Genomic DNA, 22661 nt, shown 5'->3' with positions numbered 1-22661 from the left:
ATCACAACGTCAATAAAAACTGGCATTATTTGTCACAGCTACAAGTCTCATTTAATTTAAGTTGGCTTATAATCAAGATTACCGAAATCCCCTGAAGACATCTATTTTTGCTAGAAAATATACCGTATGATCTAAAAGTTTTATGATTCAGTATTTATATTATGTGTTGAAAACGTTATAATTGTCAATTTGTAAAGAAATTAATTGAAATATTGACATTCCGAAATAAAAAATTCTAATTTAAATATTTTTTAAACAATAAGTAGCAAATTATCAAAATGTGCACGGGTTCATTTCTATTTTTTATAAACACCACTTCGTTGAATCCAATATGAATAAAATGAATAATATCACTCAGAAGGTATAACTCCCGTCCTGTTTAATAATATACAGGATGTTATTCATCAAACCAAAATATTCAACTTAAATATTTTTCATCTATTGACACTCTGTACCAAAAGCAAGTTAAGGGTTACAACCATATAATGAGGGGATGACCATTCTAATAAAACATATAATAGAAACGATTAATTTATTCTTATATCAGTCATAAAGTCATAAGTATACTAGAATACCATACTACCAGATGTAATAATACACTTCCCCAATAAATTAACGCACCACAAAAAAAATAACCAAAAGTTTTTGTCAAAACCACTTATCCGATTTGGACGATTTTTTTTTTAATGATAGGTTATTCTTTCCACAATGTTGCTATACTAACTGTATTTTGATAGGAACCCTTTTTATACTAATACCGGGTGTAGTATATAACAATTATAACAATTATAACGTGTTTTTTTAATAAAATTTGTGACACCCTGTAGAGTTGATCAGTTACAGTATTAAGTTAAAATTGTAATCACATTTTAGCCTTATCTTTTTTTTTACATTTTATTTTTTTATTTACTCCATTATCTTCCTTATTACACGAGAAACAACATTTTATAGGATGACATGATTTAATATTGGTTTTAATTAACATTTTTCCATTTTACTCACTAAAGTAAGTAGCAGGCTATGGAAAAACACGGATTTCCAGTAAATGTCAAATAGAGATGCTTGTTGTCACTGTCAGTCGTTTTCGTCCTTTTATTATATCAAAAATATGCAACGTGCACGTGAAACAAGAAATCTTACTGGCGAAGAATGTGCTCAAGCATTAATATTAGCGATGGGAACTATCGAATGGTTAATGAATGAATGATTTCAACTATCGAATGGTTTTATTCGAATAAAATCATTCATTCATTTGTATACTAAAGCATATGTGACAACCTCGCCGTGCGACTAAATGGTTATCGTTGAGCCACGACTACCTATCGAATGCTTTTGATAAATGAAATTTAGTATTCGTTTGATTTTTGTATGCGTCAGTGCATTATTAGTTCTTCCAAATTTTTATAACTTTGCCGTATAAATACTGTGCTATTTTTGCGTTTATTAAAATAGTTAAAATACTAAAATAGTAGTTATTTTTTAATTTTATTTATTGACGATTGTGTGCATGTGCAGGTGGTCAAAAGTTTTCCGAAAATTTGTGTGGTTTTCCGTAGTCCGATCTTTCAATTATTTAATTTTATATGGTATATGGCTATTTTTTAATGGGAAATTTTGAGAGGTAGCAATTTTTAAGAGAGATGAGATGAACTTACAATTAATTTTAAAAATACATATTTGTATTTTAGATGTTTTAATAATATTAATTAGTTGAACTTAATAATCATATTTAAGTAATGTAGTTAAGTAAATGGTTATCGAACTCAAACTATGGGGTGAGAAAATTAAAATGAAAGTTTTACACGTCCCAATTTAAAAAAAATGTTAACGATGTTTGTATTTTGTTTATGCTAATTCTCTTACATGTAGTTTTTTGCGAAGAAATATTTCATTTATTTTTTAAAGTAAATGCCAGTAAAAGTAAATATAATTTTTAAATAGTAATATAAAGCACCTAATATAAATAATGTTGATTTCTAATTTTTTATTTATATTTTCCTTCCATTACACTGCATGCTTAGAAAATTAATAAATGTTTATATTTCATGATTTTAAAATTTGTTGTTAATATAACAAATTAGTTCTGTAATTATTATTATTTATTAAACCAGTCTTTGCTTAAAAACATTAAAAATCATTTTCCTACATCCAAAATAACAAGTATTATTGCAGTGTAACGACAGAATATTAATAAAAAAAAGCAGAATATATAGACATACTATCCCTAACTAACTAAAGCCAAACAATAATATTCTTTGCTAATATCAACTAATACCAAAATATGGCAACAGCGCCCTTCATAATGTATTTTCTGTGTAAATACTAGCACCTCAATAAAAAAAATAATGTGTCCTTATCTTTATCTGACTCCGCAAAAAATCAAAGATGCCGGCTTCTTTCATAGCTGTCGGGTTTCTCGGAAAGAAACCTACGTCGCCGGGCGACAACTAAAATTCAGTTAATATTTTATTATAATCGATCCTGACGAATAAATGAATTTCATAAACGAATGAATTTAATAAATGATTGGTTTTTGCTGCCGAATTACTAGAATACAATATTTCAAGGCTGATGACGGATCTATTCGATAATTTTTATTCGAATAGTTTTCAAGGAATGTTTTCTTACTAACTATCGAATTATTCGAATGAATTGCAACTATCGAATGTTTCGATAGTATTCATTCGATAGTTCCCACTACTAATTAATATTGTCTGAGGAAGGTTGGAGCTACCGAAGAATTGGTGAACGATTTAATGTAACTCACTCAACCATTTCACGAGTTATACAACGGTATAGAGATACTGGGAGTAATTGTCGCAGGCCGGGACAAGGCAGGAATCGAAGAACCAATCCGATTCGGGAACGTTTTTTAAAACTCTCAACATTAAGACAACGTTTCGTAACAGCTCGGACCCTTCAAACTCAGCTCAGAGGTACTAATGGTCTACAAGTTTGCACAGAAACTAGCATCTCTATTTGACATTTACTGGTAGTCCGTGTTTTTCCATAGCCTGCTACTTGCTTTAGTGAGGAAAATGGAAAAATGTTAATTAAAACCAATATTAAATCATGTCATCCTATAAAATGTTGTTTCTCGTGTAATAAGGAAGATAATGGAGTAAATAACAAAAACAAAATGTAAAAAATATAAGGCTAAAATTTCATTTCAATTTTAACTTAATACTGTAACTGATCAACTCTACAGGGTGTCACAAATTTTATTAAAAAAACACGTTATAATTGCTACACCCGGTATTAGTATAAAAAGGGTTCCTATCAAAATTCAGTTAGTATAGCAACATTGTGGAAAGAATAACCTATCAGTCAAAAAAAATCGTCCAAATCGGATAAGTGGTTTTAACAAAAACTTAACTTAATCTTTTGGTTATTTTTTTGTGGTACTTTAATTTATTGGGGAAGTGTATTTAATAATTAAGATGCCAATGAACAAGAAACGACGCTTCAGTGAAGTCATGGTAGGCTTTGGAAAATAGTGACTTCTGAAATAATAATAAACGATTTTGATAGTCATTTTTTTTCATCATTTTATTCCTTTTTTCTGTTTTCAACTATTGATACGTATTTATCGATATGACGTTGGCTCACCAAGCCAACCTAATATCTATAATACATCAACATAAAGGTAGGTATGTATATACCTACCTCTATTTACCTACCTTTGTATATGTTTATAGTCTGTCCAACGAGAAGATCCTTGACAGTGACAGATGTGTCTGTCATTTTAATTTCAAAGTAGTTTATTTTCTTTTACAAAGAAATAAGTTGGTATAACTGGAACGCATAGAAGGAAATTAATATATTTAAAATTTGACTTTGACAAGTGATTACTTCAAAATATTGTGAAAAAAACTGTATAAAACTAAAAAAATGTAATCGAGTTATTTTATTTAATAAAAACGGTTTATGTTAATACAAAATAAACAAGAACAAGACACCACCTACCAAAAAAATATAAGAAAGAACTATTTCTTACTTTCAAGCTTTATGAAACTTCCCGTATTTATGATTACATTTATCAATATATCTTATGTACAAATACAAATTTGTAATATTCCACAATAATAAATAAAACAACATAAATAAAACAAACTATTTTATTAATAATAACACTTATAAAATTTTAGACCTTAAAAGTTGATTAATTAACTTTAATCTTAATTTTTTTAAACCTTTTAAGTACCTTTTGACATTATCTTTCTGCAGTACTAAAATCCATTATTTGCCTATCGTATGATGTCAATATTTTACAGCTACTCCAGTTTTTAGTATGTGTTTAGTATGGTCCTTCTACCATATTCGAGATGCACTTATCTACGACGAGATGGTATACGAACTTTAAATAGTAAATTTATTGGTGTTGGCTTGGGCAGCGATTGGTGTTGGTGTTGGCCTGGGCAGCGAGTATTAACCATAAACTGTGCTCTGGGTCTACAGTTAATTTTCACTCGATTTTTCCTCCACTTGACTTCAAAAGACACAAAACACACGTAATAACACGAATCAAAATGCATCATCTTCCAAAACGCAGGTTATTTGACAAAAGTTGACACAAAATTATAACCCTATAATTTGGCAAGACTTTGACAAGCGTCAAAAATCTAAAGGCGAGTTCATACGCATCGGCGTCCGTTTGTCGTTCATCGTTTCGTCAAACCAATAAAATTGAAATACGATCTGTCATTTTTGAAATAAACCAATAAAACTGGTTAAAAACAACAAGAGACGACGCATGACGGATTTATATTTAAACCCATCCATAGTTAACTTAAAAATTATTAGAAACATTTTTTAGTAAAATAAATAGATTGGTATGGGACGTCATCTGCTTTTCTTCTGTCATCGTCTGTCGAAATCTTACCTGAGAAAAAAAACAGAGTATACTGATATTTATAAGAACTTAATTTTTAGGGATCAAGAGTACATGATATAATCATAACATCTATAACTAGCTATATTGCCAATAAATTTTTCCAAATACGCTAATGAGCCACCCTCGTTCTATTTGTAAAATTTAGTTATGATTTGAAACATCACGAAAAACATTAAAGTATCAAATGTATTTTTCCAAGGCTCCTTGATTAAGAATTAGTCAAAAGTTGACATATGATATGTCATTCTATTCAGAATGTCCTTTTCTATCAATTAGAGAAAAATAAATTGCTTGTAGTCATTCCCGGTGAAACAGTTACTGATCGAAACTAATTGATAATGATATTTTATTTGAATAATTTAAAAAAGTTATAGGGGTGAGTCACTTTTGTAAATCACCCGGTTTATTTTATTTTATTTTATTTTATTTTATTTTATTTTATTTTATTTTATTTTATTTTATTTTATTTTATTTTATTTTATTTTATTTTATTTTATTTTATTTTATTTTATTTTTCTTGGACCCACCATTATTCTTAAAATTTTAACCAGCCATGATTAAAGTACAAGTAGAATAAAATTGACTAAACTAAACTACTTATTAATAATTGTTAAATTATTACACATAAAATGGTAAAAATAGTTCAGAAAAATACAAGGAACGTTTATACCAGTCTACCGGGTGCGTCTCAAAAGTGGCTCACCCCTATAATTTTTTTATTTTTTCAACTAAAAAAGCGAGATTTAGTATGTTAGTATATGACATAAATTAAGATTAATTGAGGTATTCAATTATTTTCGGTCACTTCCGGTTTCACCGGAAAAGACTACAATTTTTGATTTTTAAATGGCACCCTCGTTTTTTTTACTTTATTCGATAGAAAATAACATTCTGAATAGAATGACATATCATATGTCAACTTTTGACATTTTTGCATGTGGGAGATTATAACTTGCGGTTCGTAACGAAAATTTGACTCGAAATACCAAGTGTGTGGTATCAAATTATTCGTAAAAAATGCTTTTTTTTTAAATATGCTAATAAGCCACCCTTGTTCCGTTTGAAAAAATTGAGATATGATTAAAAATACGATTTGAGCATTTTCTAACTGGCCAGGACAAGACACTAAAAACAGACGATCAAATCTAGTATTCCATGGCTCCTTGATTAAGAATTAGTGTTTTTCCATATCCATGGCACTCTAGATTGAATTTTAAATTTTACGATTTTTTATTAAGCGAGAATGTCAAAAGTTTACATATGATATGTCATTTTATTCAGAATGGCATTTTCTATCGCATAAAGTAAAAAATATCGAGGGTGCCCTTTAAAAATCAAAAGTTGTGGTTATTTCCGGTGAAACAGGAAGTGACCAGAACAATTGAATACGTTAATCAATCCTAATTTATGTCATATACTAACATACCAAATCTCGTTTTTTTATCTGAAAAAATAAAAAAGTTAAGTGAAAGGGTGAGCCACTTTTGAGACGCACCCGGTATAAGTTCAAGAAACACAAATAAAAATAAATCGCATTCCAAAGGCGAAATTAGACTCAAAGTAGAAGTTATCTTTTGTTACTATAAACTACTTATCGATTTCCCCTGTAGACCTGACCGCGAACATGGCGGCCACCGTTGCAAAAGAAAATTTTTAGACGCGGACTCGTCGAAACTCATTCTCCAGACCTCTATATCTCTGATATTACAACATATACTACATACTGCCACTTGTGTCTAGCTCTAGCAGGCAACTATTAAGCCCGACCAATCACGTTACAGTTTTTGACAAACACAAATGAATTAACACACTTCCAATAACCACGCTAACCAACCTGATTGGTCAAGCTTAAAAGTTGACTGCTAGGGCTTGACACTTCTCATACTGCCAATACTCGCTGGCGAGTATTTGACACGCATCAGAAGATGGTCACACAAGGCGTTTTCTTTCATGAGATTTTCTGTGACTGAAAAGCCCGATACGTGATGTTATCTGCCTACCGCACTCCGGACATTCAAAAATCTCATTGTTTTGTTGTTTCTTTACTTTTTGGTTGTCGCTGTTAACTGAGTTTCCAATTTTGCTCCTTTGCGTTCTATTGTGAGCTGCTTCCTCCCACTCATTCTATACTAATCTCTGATATTAATTAACTCACTTAATAATAAATAGGTACTTTTCAATCGTCCCCGGTAAGACGCCGAATTACGGCGACCTGCCAATAAAAAGTTACGAGCCAACGGGTTACGAAAATAGTTCGGAATCGTAGCCAATTAAAATTAATACGTCAAACAGGTGCAGGTGCAAGGGGGACTACTCCCTGTCAAAACGAAAACTTAAATTATGCAACGCCGCGCCGTAGCAGCGACTGTCGAAGTCGTCCGGGCCCGGTTCTGAAGAAAGTTCAAAAACTAAGGTCGCAGGACCAAAATTAAAATAAGGTCAGTGGTAATTAAGGTTCCTTGGCTTAATATAATATGGATTGTCTAAATATATCATATGTTTACTACGTGTTTTTGTTGTAAATAACATTTTTAACGATTTGTTTTTTTGGCAATGTAGTGATAATCCCAGGGGAATATTTACGTATTTATGAAATAATACGTAAATATTCTTCGAATAATTGAAATTTTAGAAAATAAAACAAAAAGTAATTTTTTAAGATGTTTTTATACTTTTATTCAAATTTTATTTACCAGTACTCGTTTTGTTACACTTAGTTTTATTTTAAACTAAATATAATGTTTTCTTTAATAAACAAAATTCAGTAATATTTATACGATTTATACCGGGTGTTTTTCAAAAGTGGCTCACCCCTATAACTTCTTTATTTTTTCAGATAGAAAAATCGAGATTTGATATCTTAGTATATGCCATAAATCTGAATTGATTGACGTATTCAATTATTTTCTTTCGCTTCTTGTTTCACCGGAAATGACTACAAATTTTATTTTTAAATGGTACCCTCCAAAGATATTTAAACTCGTACTCTCGGTATTTTTTTACTTTATTTGATATAGAAAATCGCATTCTGTACAAGAATAACATAACACATATCAGCTTTTGAAATTTTTAATTAAAAAAAAATTATGCGTGCCCTATGTGCGCATATTTGTGTGTGTAATTATAAACATTTTGATAGCCTTAGCAGCGTTTTTTATTGCTTTTATTATTTGAAGTAGTTGAAGTTGTTGGCATTTTGAAAAAGCAATCAAAAGATAGAAATGCTGCTAAGACTATCAAAATGTTGATCTAATAACAATTTGACATTTATACTATTATGTCAAAAGCAACTTTTTTCCAAAGCCTACCATGACTTCACTGAATCATCGTTTCTTGTCCACTGTTATTAATATCTTAATTATTAGATATTAATACCTCTGGTATTATAGTATTCTGATATTTCGTCGATTTTAAAATAAACTAACTGTTTCTATCTTATTTTTTGTTAGAATGGACCTAAACAAGAGGGCTACTGATACCGTGTTCTAAAAATTAGGTAATTAAAGGATTATTTTTTGGTATTTATTATAATTTTGCTAATATCTTCGGTTTGAAAGAAGATATCAAGATGCGGTTTTCGCTCACTTTTTAAGCTTTTACTACTCTTTCCGATCAGCTAAAATTACATATACTACAGCATTTAATTTTTTTGAAAAAACGCGCAATGTTTGTTAAATTGTAAGACAACGCCCCCTAGCGTCTACGTGCAAAATCTTATTATTATTTTTTATATGGTATAATATAGAGTAAGAAACGCTCTTTTAAACGAGCCCTCGCTTGTTGGATTCCGATCATCCAGTCCAGAGTTATTAATATTTAAATAAAAACAGATCTAACCTTCTCCCACCACTTTATTTTGGTAGATAGGGGAAAATGGCTCTAACAAAAATTATTCAAAATTTACTGAAGATTAAGAAGCTATTACTCATAGTACACCTTATCTAGGCAAAATTGTGTAAAAACTCCATTTTCTTATTTTTTGTTGCAGTTGCGCCCCCTAGCGGTCATTCTACAAACTTGGAGATAATTTCCAGCAATTTCTCATAGCCTCTTTAGTTATAAATATTTTTTTCCGCAGCCCCTACGGCTAATACTTTCCGAGATACAGCCGAGAGCTATTCTTAGTGGGACACCCTGTACAGTGGCGGTAATGGCGGAAAAAATCCAGAAAAGTAATAGAAGAAAATGCAATGCGCTGAAAAAATATTTAAAGAACTGGTCGCTCCGCAATGGATATTTTCGTCTTTTCACCAAATAAAACATCTGGAGTAAATTTTCAGATGGTAATTTATTTTTTGGAATCTGGATATATTTTGTACATATCTAAAAATATAACTCATGTTTACCGATATATTATGATATACGGGTGTCATTATAATAATTAATATGATGTGTGTTATTTTTTGACATTTATCAGTAGTCATTAATTTTTGACAATTTAAAAACTATGGAAAATACTCTACTTAGTTATTTAGTAAGCAATAAATCAATGAGTTGATTTTGAAATGTTTTTTTTTGTTGAATATAAAAACTTCTCAGAATGGAAGGAAAGTTCCACTTGTTTCTAAATAATATATCATGTGGTTTAAAAAATTTGAAATGAAAATTTTGAAAGCCGGTATTGAGTTTTATTACACAAATAAAAAATGTTACAACTCTTTACCAAAAAGCATAAAAAACATATCCGTTGATAAAAGAAAAAGTGGAGTTGCAGTTATTGTAAAATTATTAAGTTCCTTTAGATAACAAAAAGGTAAATTCTTTGACTTCATATTTACTGACTATCTATTTATTATCTATCGAATATTGTCACCGCAAAAATGTAGAGCAAAAGCATTTTTGCCATTAAATTTTTATTGACGAAATGGCGAAGGCGAAATTTTAAAAATTATAAGAAATAATAGTTATTTAAATAAATATTAATTTAAATTTACTTATTCTTTTGTTATTTAAGATGTTATTATAAAACAATATTACTCATTACATCATAACATCTGTGAATATCCAAATACTTTTATTTGTTTATATCACTTTGGAAGATTTAATAGTAAATAAACCTTATACTGGGGCATAAAAATTGTTATTATTTAATATGTAATTTGTAAAGTTTTCCTTTATTTATATGTAATACTTTTTCAGGAGATGGAAGATTTCGAAATATCATCAGAATTATATGAGGAGAATGATTACAAATCAAGATCTAAGCCTTCAGTAAATCCAAAAAGTATGTTTATGTCTTAATAGTTATTCCATTTTAATCAGTAGATATTTTGTAGATGTAGTTAGCAAATTTTCGTTCAAATTACCAACATATTCCATAGAAGATTCAGAAGGAGATTTAATAGTGCCCCGAAGAAATTCTGATCTCGAATCAGAAAAGGAATCAATTGAAATAGGTGAGTTCAGGTATTTCAATACCTAAACGATATTATATTTTGTATTGTTATTTTGATTTTTGGAAAACGTAGTAATTTAACTAAAATATATTACAGAAAATAATTATAAGTCATACTTATAATTATGTCATACCTTCAAAAATCTCTCCTTCAAAAAGCTACTGTTACTACTTTTGTTTTAGTAGTATTATTATATTGTAGCAAATATACAGGATATTCCTAAAGGACCTGCTAATATAGGGTACGGCAATGGCGCGTCGGGCATCTGTAGCTTCTAGAATAAAAAACTAGGGAATTTTATTCAGGGGCGGCTTGTCCTATGAGGCAGATGAGGCAGTGCCTCACCAATACATTTGAAAAATTACACGTATTAATCAATACATCTTTAATCACAATTTTATATTTTTTCCCTATTTGCATCAATAATAATTGTATTTTTTAACCGTCATTCTACAATAAATTACGTCGATGGTATTCCTTTAAACGCGCTTCCTTTTCTATATGCGACAAAGTCGACGATGTATATCCATCTCATTTGTTCTTTAAGAAGTATATGTGCAGAGGTTTGCCTCTCGGCTTTCCTTGTCTAGCGTATTGTGGTATACCGCACTGACGGAGCGACAGCGTTCACTGGAATCTTACCTCTATAGAATGAAAAGAAAAAGCATAGGCAAAACCTTTAGTTGAAGAGAGATAAAATGTATGGAGTAGTAGCGCGTAAAAAGACCGTATTGAGGCGAGCCTCAAATGTAAATTTGAACCTTAAAAGCCGTTCGTTAAAAATATGTATCACTTCTAGATCAGTTCCCGATCAGCCCGAGATATTTTAGGCGACAGGCTGAAAATGCAGAATTGCATTATTTGGGAATTTGGCTTAGTTTGAATCAGAGTTTGAATTAATTCTGCCGGTTATGACACTGTTTTGTCTCTAATTGATTAATATCTACGTTTTTTAATGTGAATTGCACGTTTTTACTCTTTTTACTAATTATTGTACATATTAAGTAAATACCTAAAAAGTGGGCAGTGACTATTGTTGATTGATATGATGATTTAGAGGGACCATGCATCATCAGAGGACTTCCCCAGGTAAAGTTTTTCGAATCATTTCTAGATAAATTGTGTATAGTCAAAAAGTAAAGCGACCTGTTACAGATTTCGTTTTGTTTTATTTTTATAGGATGGGTAGAAAAACAAAATTTTACCATACAGAGTAAAATATAAGAGAAAATATCCTGAGGTCGCTTTGATAAAAATTTACTGTTGCAATAGCCCTATGTAATAGATACCGTATGATCGAGAAAAAACGGCGTCAGCGTTGGCTATGAAATGAAGATCGCTGTCATTTTATATGGAAATTTATATGGGAAATGTCATCGATCGTCATTTCCCAGCCAACTGGACGCCGTTTTTTTTCGATCGTACTGTTGCGAGCCGGTGTGGACTCGACCTAACCTCACAATATGGCCCGCCCTCGGATGACCTTAACATCGCATAGACACCGCAATGATTCATTCGTTCGAGAAGAATCGAGACCCACTAGAATGGACGCGTACATACGAGAACATTCGAAAACCTTCTCTATGCGCCTAACGATCTATGGACTATTCTAGATTTCTTTTGCTGTAGGTATAAAAGCCGGCGGCAGTGGCCTAGAGAGGGCAGTTATAAATATACCAGTGCAGTTGACGCGCAAAAATTCAAAATAAATTCTTAGTTATAAATCGTTTGTAAATAGTTCTATAAGTCTTTTATCGTTATTGTTTTTGTAAATTAGTGTTAAATAAATAGTGTTTAAATAAATTGTGACTTTCTATCCACACGGAACCGACGAAAAACGTAACAATTGGTGTCAAGTGTGCGTGTGTGATAGACTAGAAGAATAAAAAAGACTGACCATGGCTCTGAAAAAAATTGTTGAAAGATTTGAAAGTGTCCGAACTGAAATGCATATTGGAAGAGAGAGAGTGCGAAACAGATGGAAAGAAAAAGCATTTTGCAAGCTAGACTGAGAGACGTTTTGGTGGAGGAAGGTGAGGATCCTGACACATTTTGCTTTGAGTTGGAAGGTGACCTTGACTCGTGCCTACACAAATTAGACGACAACTTGAACAATTTGAATAGTAAAATGATTAACTTGGAAGAGAATTTGAATGATAAAATGACAGAGATTCTCAAAAATTAGACGACAACTTGAACAATTTGAATAGTAAAATAATTGACTTGGAAGTTAATTTAGAAGAGAAAATCAGTGATAAAATTATGGAAAATTCCCAGGATTTAATCAATACATTAGAAGATAAGATCATCGAAAATTCTAAAGATATACAGGCCAGCTTTAATAATAAAATACTTAATTTAGAAGAAAAGATAACAGAAATCCAGGAATCTTCCAGGGAATTAGAAGAAAAGATTATAGATAATTCTACAGAACTACAAGACAAAATAACACAAATTGAGGACGATGTAAATAAAAAAATCGAAATTTTAAAACAAGAAATAGAAAAGGCCAATTCACCAAAATGTCAAGAAACATCGGAGGCACCGAAACTAGTCGAAAATAAGTATATCTCAAAGTCAGTTATTAAGCCTCCACAGTTTGACGGAAAAACCGCTTGGGCCAATTATTTTTGCCAGTTTGAGGCCGCTGCGAGAGCGAACGGATGGACAATCGCTGAAAAGGCTACCGCTTTGACTGTCGCACTGCGAGGAGATGCGACTGATACCCTGCAGACATTGTCACCATCGGAACAGGGAGATTATCAGCAATTGGTACGACATTTAGAAATGAGGTACGGCCAAGCTCATTTGGAACATGTCTATCATTCCCAGCTAAAAAATCGCATTCAAAAGTCAAATGAGTCTCTGCAGGAGTTTGAAGCCGACGTAGCCCGCCTCGTTCGCCTTGCGTACCCTGCTATGCCCGAAAATGTTATGGAGCGCTTAAAAGTACAGGCTTTTATTGATGGTTTATGTGACAACGAGACAAGGCAAACACTTCTTTTAGCTCATCCAACGCATTTGGGAGATGCCCTAGCACGTGCCCTGGAATTTGAGGCCGCGAAAGAATGCTCTAGGTCTCTAGGATTTGTACGGGCTGTTGAGGAGAGTTCCGACGATTCCAAAGTGGAAAGGATTGTGCGGAAAGTACTGGATCAGTATATGAGTAAGAAGGGGGGACCGATTCGCTGTTGGAATTGCGGACAGATGGGAAATCGTTGCAAAGAAGAGAAAGAAGTGAAAGTCTTAAGGACGACTGTGGTTGGTGATAGTTGGCAAACCGAAGATCTTGCAAATGACCAAATCAGTGATCCAGAGTTGGGCTTGGTGATTAACTGGAAAAACGCGGACCAGAGACCAACGTGGGAGGAAGTTTGCAGATATTCGCCGAACGTGAAGTCGTACTGGTCCAGTGGAATTCATTGGTAATAGATAACGGATTACTTCGCCGTGTGATTGTGAGACCAGAGGGACAAGAAGAGAGAAGGCAGATCGTCATTCCAAAGAAGAGGGTCCCGGAAGTCTTGGCGGAAGTTCACAATGGAACCAGCGGTGGACATCTTGGTGTTACCAAGACACTTGGCAAGCTGCGTGAACGGTTCTACTGGGTGAAGTGGAAAGAAGATGTGAGGGCCTGGTGTAAGAAATGTGACATTTGCGCAGCCATTAATGGGCCACAAAAGCGTGGTAAAGCCCCTATGCGCCAGTACAATGTTGGTAGTCCCTTCGAACGAATAGCGATCGACGTGGCTGGTCCTTTCCCGGAGACGAACGATGGCAACAAATACATTGTGGTAGTAATGGATTACTTCAGCAAATGGGTCGAGGCCTACGCGTTGCCAAATCAAGAAGCGTCCACGATTGCTGATGCTCTTGTTAAGGAATGGATCTGCAGGTTTGGTGTTCCCATGGAGCTGCATTCAGATCAGGGAAGAAACTTCGAGTCCAATCTGTTCCAAGGCGTCTGTGAAGTCCTTAACATCCGCAAGACCAGGACGACGGCTCTACATCCACAATCCGATGGGATGGTTGAACGCATGAACAGAACCATCAACCGTTATTTGGCCAAAGTAGTCTCTGACCATCAAAGAGACTGGGACAAATTCCTTCACCTGTTCCTGTTGGCCTACCGCTCATCCGTCCAAGAATCCACAGGGCAAACTCCAGCCAGCATCGTTATGGGACGGGAAGTGCGTCTACCTTGTGATCTGAAGTTTGGTTGCCGACCGGGAGAAGATGTCGCTGGAGAAGATTATGTCCACAGACTACGTCAAAGGATGGACGACATCCATCAGCGAGTCCGCTTAAATATTCAAAGCGCTAGTGACCGGATGAAGGAGCACTACGACATTCAAGCTGAGCATGGGGGATACCAACCAGGGAATTTGGTGTGGCTGTACAACAGCCACACCAAAGCCACACCGAAGCTACAATCCTCGTGGGAAGGCCCATACGAAGTCATGGATAGGATTAATGACGTCGTATACCGTATCAGAAAATTGCCAAAAGGAAAACCGAGGGTAGTCCATTTCAACCGTTTGAGCCCCTACCAAGGCGAAATAGAAGATCGTGCTGGGACCGTGAGAACCTGCAGCTTTGATCCCCTGATTCGGAGATGTCCTTTGACGATTTCATGGCCCGATACAACAGCAGTGAGAAGGCTCGCTATGGTGTAACCAAAGAAGATCAACGAGACCTCTTTTCCGTGCCTCCTGATTATTCGCTCGCTCATTGTGTGGCTCGAGATTTGCGGATGTCCAGAGGAATCGCTGCGACGTTCAATGAGAAGTTTGGGCGTGTCGGAGAACTACGCCGACAGGATCCAGAGGTTGGAAGCGTCTTGAGGCTAACCGACAATGCACATGGTCAAGCAAGGCACATCTTCTACCTAGTTACCAAGGAATGGTCCCCGAGTAAGCCGACTTATCTCAATCTATGGAAGACCCTGATTGAACTGAGAGAAGCCCTGCTAAACAACAACATTGCACGATTAGCCATTCCGAAGCTGGCGTGTGGACTAGATGGTTTGAGTTGGCGTACAATCCGGAACATGATTGAAGTCTTGTTCAGATTTACGGGAATCGAGATCCTCGTTTGCTGCTACAACCCAAAGCTGAGATCGGGAGAGAAAACTGTAGACTGCTATTTTTACCAGACTTCGCAATGTACCAGGGGCCAGCTTTGCAAATACCTTCATTCACCGTATACATCTCGGGACGAGCATGTGCCTAAGAAGGGGGCAGTGTTGCGAGCCGGTGTGGACTCGACCTAACCTCACAATATGGCCCGCCCTCGGATGACCTTAACATCGCATAGACACCGCAATGATTCATTCGTTCGAGAAGAATCGAGACCCACTAGAATGGACGCGTACATACGAGAACATTCGAAAACCTTCTCTATGCGCCTAACGATCTTTGGACTATTCTAGATTTCTTTTACCTGTCGGTATAAAAGCCGGCGGCAGTGGCCTAGAGAGGGCAGTTATAAATATACCAGTGCAGTTGACGCGCTAAAATTCAAAATAAATTCTTAGTTATAAATCGTTTGTAAATAGTTCTATAAGTCTTTTATCGTTATTGTTTTTGTTAATTAGTGTTAAATAAATAGTGTTTAAATAAATTGTGACTTTCTATCCACACGGAACCGACGAAAAACGTAACAGTACGGTATAATACTGCGAATTATATTGCATAAGGCTATTTCCGCAACTGCTAAAAATTTAGAAATATTTTAAATATAAAAATGTGCGCTTTTTAAGTCTGTAGGTATCTAAAATACTAAAAATAATATACAGTGTGTATTGCATTTAAAAAAAAACTGAGATATATCATTATAATATTGCAATGTTGGCCGCGCCATAAAAAAATCCCTGTGAATGTGAATTTTTCTCCGATTTCTTCTTTTATCCTACATACCTCGCTATATTATACGTACTTAAGCAATAATATATCAATAAGTTAAATTCACTCCAGGTTTTTACCACTTTTTAAAAGCTGAAATTGTTCAGATATGAATTATCATGGAAATCCCGCATATATAGTGCTTCAAATAAATCAATAGTGTGATGTGTTCTGAATTTTATGCTGAACCCAATTCTGTACAGAAAAATGGTAATGCGATTGCAATTTTAAAGAAAATATTTTTTTAGGATATGTACTTTTTTATATAGAACTTCCTCGTACTAATGGCCACCCATATACATACTAATAAAAATTCTCTTCTAATGTGCCTCACCATCTTCCAGTGCTACGAGCCGCCCCTGATTTTATTTAAGAGCGAGCAAAAAAAAAGTTTAAGTATGTACTAGGATGTATTTCAGGAATATATTTTAACTTCTATAGGGTGACTCAAAAAACTGTGAGTGGATCGGTATATTTTTTAAATGTAACACCTTGTATATTATATCCATATATATATTTTTTTTCCTTTCTTGGGTATGAGGTTTTTTTTATTAATTAAAGATGTTACTGTTATTCTTCTATATAGACTGGTGGTAGCAAGGCGGCTGCGGCTTCAAGAATAAAGTGCCTGAGAAAGCCCACCATGATGAGGCGAAACGTCGCATAATAAAAAAAAAGTTTCCATTTTCAATTAATTAAAAAAAACCCTCATACCCAAGAAAGGAAAAACAAAAATATATATGGATATAATTCTAAAGGTTTAAGAAAAAGAAAAAAAAATAGACTTGTATATTATTGCACTTTTGGCTGCCTTTCAGATCACTTTACATAATCCTAAGATATGAGTAAATATATTTCGATAGTTTCCGGAAAAAAACGGCGTCCAGTTGGTTGGGAAATGACGATCGATGACATTAATTAAATTTGATACATTTAAAAGCGGGTTTTATTAATATATTTTTGTTAAAGAACACAGCTGCAGCACTAGTTTGGATCTTGTTGGTCACCAAATATGGAGAGGTTCATTACTACTATCCGACTGGTTACTTCACAATGGAAAATCTATTTCTAAAGACGAGTATATTCTGGAATTAGGCAGTGGAGTCGGTTTGACTTCTGTTATAGCCTCCCTGTTTTGTCCAGTTATATGCACAGGTAAATAAACACAATTAATAGCATAGAATTGATGTTTTATACGCTATCATTTTTTTAATTGTTCTAGATGTTAACAGAGGTCAGATATTTGATATAATTAAAGCAAACGTCGTTAGAAACAGGCATATAACGAAATACCCTGTGGAAATTGAGGAACTAGATTTTAAGGTTGATAACTTATCAGAAAGGATTATTGGTTTGTTGCCGAAAGTGTCTATTATCATAGCAGCAGATGGTATGTTGTTCAATTTAAATTTAACCTGTACCGTATAATACTTTAAGTAACTAAATAGTATTACTCCAAAAAATTCTATATGGGTATTTCGCCAATGCAAGAAAATCTACAAAATAAAATAGTTATTCTTTGTAAACACTGCTGCGTTAATCCAAACGAAAACTACTTGTCAGCAGTTATGGTGCGTTTAGACTTGAGCACGCACGAGCTGAGCGTACGCGCACGGCATTCGTTCGCGCTCTCGGCTCCGTTCAAATTAAAAACTTGTTTTTCGACGAATGAACTGATCCACTTGTGCGCGCACAGTACAGTTGTGTTGGCGAAAATAATGGACGACCAAGAAATAGTCGGGGCTGCAGTCATTGTTATGCACAGCTTAATTATTAAAAAGAAGAAAAATCGAAAACATTGTCGCTGGTGGTAAACCCAAATTTTTAGAAATCGATATAATTTACTACAACAACTTACGGCCGTATTCATAGTCGAGCGCCAGCCGCCCGCCGAAAAGAATTCTCCGGCGAGCGCTCCGAAGATTTCTCCGGCGAGCGCTTCGATATCGGGAGAGAAAAAAAGTTCTTTCATAGTCGGCCGCCAGCGCACCGCTGGCTGGCGAAAATGACGGCGCGTCGCCGACAAAATTTCACTTCGGGTGGAGGGTTTTAACAACAGGGAACATATTTTCTTCCTTTTTCTACACAAAATCGGTTATACGAACTTTAACATTCTCTAAATATTTAAATATTAATAATTTAAATATTTTATTGATATGGGGTAATTTAAATATTTTATTGATGTGTCCATTATTTTGTTATAATTTGTTTTAAAGTAATGAATAATATCTTCGTAATCCTTCACTTATAGTAAAAAGATTTACAATTTTTTATATACATATTTTTTTGGCTAGGTATATTTTCGGGTCATAATAAAAAAGATATTAAGTTAATAATTTACATAATGGGGAATTCCATAGGTCTGTTCGGTTTTATTTGAAAGTTTTATGGATTCGTTTTTATTACGTTTATAAATTTTTATAGACCTTAACTGTGCCTTAACCTTAACCTATTGGTGCTGTGTTAAGGATTTTAAAATTATTTTAAGGGAAAATATGACCAGAGTAGAAGTAATTTATATTTTTAAATTGGCCCTATTTTTGTTTTGTGTAGATGACTGATGTTTGGTGAATTTGGTATATTTTTTCCAGTTTGTGTAAATTACAAAGAGAATTAATGTAATAAACGTAAAAACAATAGGAAAAATAAAAAATCATAAACATAACAAAAACAAAACGATAAAACATTTAAATGGTCAAATAGACGGACGGAATTCATATGGCTCAAATGTAATGAATAATGGCCTCAAAAATACGAATGTCATCATTCTCGTTAATCGTCACAATATTATAAATATCCATAATTAATTCAGTTTGCTTGGTGCTTCTTTCAACTAGAGAAATAAACCAGACTAAACTGGCGGACCGCCCGGAAATGGTAAGGACATGCTCCAGTCGCCGCCCGAAAATCACCGGATGGGGTTTAAACTGCGCAAGTGTTCTTCGCCTGGAGATCGACTATAAAACGGGAAAAAAATGCTTATCCAACCGCCCGCCGGCGAGAGAGCGGTTACTCTATATGACGGATGTGCGCACGCGTTAAGCTTGTCGCCCACTTGTCCGGCACAGCACGGACCGTAGCTGCTCGTCGCCTGCAGGCGACGGAGAGCTTGGTCGCCCACTTTGCCGCAGGAAACCGGCAAGCCGTCACGTCGCGGTCGTATGTTGCGAAGATCTTTTTGTTTTAGTTTACATGTAGCAGTGACAGAGTCACTATGTGTGAAAGCAGCAGTTCTGATGAAGAAGTTATTGTAGCGGCCGCATTTTTGGCAGAAGAAGAAGAAAATAAATAGAAGATAAAGAAAAAATGTGGGTCCACCCCATTAATCAAAAGCGGACTGAACGCGGAGAGTCCCATCATTTATTTAACGATTTAATTTCCCTAATTTTTTTCTTAGGACTGCTTTCTCGGACTTAACAATAACAACTGCCAAAATAATTGCAAAACATATATGCGATCGACAGGCTTTCACAAGTTAATGCAGGCCAGCGCCGGCCGGCCGGCTCCGCGTACACTTGACCGGCCCGTCCCGTCGTTTGACGGGGAGAGTCGGAGAGCTGGAATCTGTTCCGTCGACGGACTCGCCGTTCCGTGCCGTGACGGGCTAATGTGCGGTAGTCTATTCATTTGCATGGTTTTAATCCTATCCGTATTTTGACGGGCCGGAACGGGACGGGACGTGACGGCCAAGTGGGCGACAAGCTTTACTCGGAGAGCGCTCGACTCTGAAATAATAACGAAGAATTTCGGGAAAGCTTCCGCCAGCGGGAGGCTGGCGATTGACTGTGAATACGGCCGTTAGTGTCTGAGGAGGGCTATGATCAGTTCAAAAACTTACCAAGAATAACCTGGCCCGACTTTGAATACACAAAACTTACGAACAAAAGATAGAATTTTTAGAATCTCAATTTAATTAATATCGACATATTCAATATTAATTTTATTTAAAAGATCTTACCATGCGTTATTTTTTTTTGGTTTTTTAGTAATACGAAGAATGTGTAACATCCCATAATATAGGCAACTTTTCATATTCTTCAATTAATAATAACGAAAATTCATTGATCCACTGCATAATTTTAATAAAGAAATCGAAGAAAAATCACACACGCACGCACGAACGCAGACAAAACGAAATTGCTCAGCTTGCACGAGCATTCGCGCACACATAAAATCCCTTTGAGCAGGACCAAAAACTGATACCAGACGGCTCACGTTCGCGGCTGCTCGCGCACAGGCAGATTCAGAGTGAGCGTGCGTGCTCAAGTCTAAACGCACCATAAGATTTGTCAGCATTCATGGGACACAGGGCACAGAATAAATTTTAATAACGCCAAAATTATAATGAAAGAAGCGATAGCCTCTAAAAGAAAAATAAAAGAGGCTTTTTTAATACCATCTAATAAAAGTAAATGTATTGCTCATGCATCTGTAGATGTTAGTAATGTATGGCAATTGCTTCTTTGATTTAAAAGAACATAACGTAAATAAACATAACATACGTAAAAATTAAAAATAATCATACAGAAAATTTGGGGCTTTTGGGTTTTACCTTATTAAGTAATTGTAGTAATTGTTAATTTTGAAGTTTAACTTGATATAATGTCATTTTAACAGAACGTCAACGGTTTTTGTAGACGTACCTATCTGTTTTAAAAAACTAAAGTGTTCTCGAATAGTTGAATTTAAATAGTTTTTTTCTTTATTCTTTGTATTTTTTTGCTTCCGACGACGGATAAATTTTCCGAAACGTTAAGCATTTTTTGTTCGGTAGGCAAATTTGTATATCTGTAAACCTAATGGTGCGTTTAGACTTGAGTACGCACACACTGATCCTTCGATCTCACGCTCACTCTGAATCTACCTGTGCGCGAGCAGCCGCGAACGTGAGCCGTCTGGTATCGGTTTTTGGTCCTGCTCAAAGGGATTTTATGTGTGCGCGAACGCTCAACTTGCACCGGCAATTTGTTTTGTCTGCGTTCGTGCGTGCGTGTGTGATTTTTCTTCGATTTCTTTATTAAAATTATGCAGTGGATCAATGAATTTTCGTTATTATTAATTGAAGAATATGAAAAGTTGCCTATATTATGGGATGTTAAACTTTCTTCGTATATATTAAAAAACCAAAAAAAAAAAATAACGCATGGTAAGATCTTGTAAATAAAATTAATATTGAATATGTCAATATTAATTAAATTGCTATTCTAGAATTTGTATCTTTTGTTCGTAAGTTTTGTGTATTCAAAGTCGGGCCTGGTTATTCTTGGTAAGTTTTTGAACTGATCATAGCCCTCCTCAGACACTAAGTTGTTGTAGTAAATTATATCGATTTCTAAAAATTTGGGTTTACCACCAGCGACGATATTTTCGATTTTTCTCCTTTTTAATAATTAAGCTGTGCATAACAATGACTGCAGCCCCGACTATTTCTTGGTCGTCCATTATTTTCGCCAACACAACTGTACTGTGCACGCACAAGTGGATCACTTGATTCGTTGAAAAATAAGTTTTTAATTTGAATGGAGCCGAGAGCGCGAACGAATGCCGTGCGCGTACGCTCAGCTCGTGCGTGCTCAAGTGTAAACGCTCCATTAGATTTCTGAAAATCTCCCTCTCTTAAATAATCTTTATGTTCTTTAATTCGAACATTTAAGGGTCTAGATGTTTCACCAATGTAAAATTTATCGCATTCACATATATTTTAACTATACACATATCGCATTTTTTGGAGAGATGAATCCGCCACATAGGTATGGACATTTTTTGTATTATAGTTAGTTTATTAAGGGAGTATATGTATATAGAGAATTATTTTCTTTTAGTTGTATACGACGATCACCTTACAGACGCTTTCATCAAAACTGTACAAAAACTTCTAGACATTCCACCCAAAAGAGCATTGTACGTCGCACTAGAAAAACGCTACGTATTTACTATAAGAGATTGTGATACAAGTGCCCCCTGTTATGACTACTTTGTTGAAAAACTAAGTACTTTAAAAAACTTGACGATAGAAGAACAGACTACAGATTTTCCACAGTATTTTGTTTATGATAAAGTTAAAGAATTAGTGTTGTGGAAAATAACATCGAATTTTTAATATTATTCTGTCATATTGTGTGATATTATTAAATTATAAATATAATAAGTTAATAAATTTATGTAATAAGATAATATTTTTATTTTTTAATCTGAAGTTGTAAAGGTATTTCATGAAACATGACCATTGAGTAATCACGATTCTACTTAAACTGCTTGACGTTTAAAGCTGATTTTTGGCAAACGGATTGACTGTGGGGTGTAGAGGTTCGATAAGGAGAGGTTTCTCAAATCTCAAACTCCAAGGGGGTGAAAACGCCCCTCAAATATTACAATATTTGTTATTTAAAAAACGGTTAATCTTTCGGGAAAACGCTTGGATACGCATAATTTATTTTGTTTTTTTACATATTTTGAATTTTTTTAAAA

The 22661-nt window shown here is 34.4% G+C and overlaps 1 protein-coding gene across 4 annotated transcripts in view; it reads left to right on the top strand.

Moving 5' to 3' along the window:
* The window catches only part of LOC115885864 (methyltransferase-like protein 22), a 118965-nt gene extending 96630 nt beyond the window's left edge, over positions 1 to 22335 (top strand). The window contains exons 1-7 of one of the 4 annotated variants that reach the window (XM_030904890.1): positions 7223 to 7332; positions 8344 to 8390; positions 10034 to 10118; positions 10171 to 10290; positions 17163 to 17348; positions 17416 to 17583; positions 22016 to 22334. In XM_030904890.1, the coding sequence (XP_030760750.1) occupies positions 10037 to 10118; positions 10171 to 10290; positions 17163 to 17348; positions 17416 to 17583; positions 22016 to 22293 (834 nt within the window). In that variant the 5' untranslated portion in view covers positions 7223 to 7332; positions 8344 to 8390; positions 10034 to 10036 and the 3' untranslated portion in view covers positions 22294 to 22334. Of the gene's footprint in view, positions 1 to 7180; positions 7333 to 8343; positions 8391 to 9048; positions 9178 to 10033; positions 10119 to 10170; positions 10291 to 17162; positions 17349 to 17415; positions 17584 to 22015 lie in introns of those variants that run through there. The other 3 variants (XM_030904889.1, XM_030904887.1, XM_030904888.1) reach the window with 3 other exon arrangements.
* The last annotated feature ends 326 nt before the right edge of the window (positions 22336 to 22661 follow it).

Source organism: Sitophilus oryzae, unplaced genomic scaffold (genome assembly GCF_002938485.1).
Source record: "Sitophilus oryzae breed Bouriz unplaced genomic scaffold, Soryzae_2.0 scaffold_465_pilon_pilon, whole genome shotgun sequence".
NCBI classification, from domain to species: domain Eukaryota; kingdom Metazoa; phylum Arthropoda; class Insecta; order Coleoptera; family Curculionidae; genus Sitophilus; species Sitophilus oryzae.
Note: the sequence above shows the minus strand (reverse complement) of the source record. Positions and strands in the feature narration are given on the sequence as shown.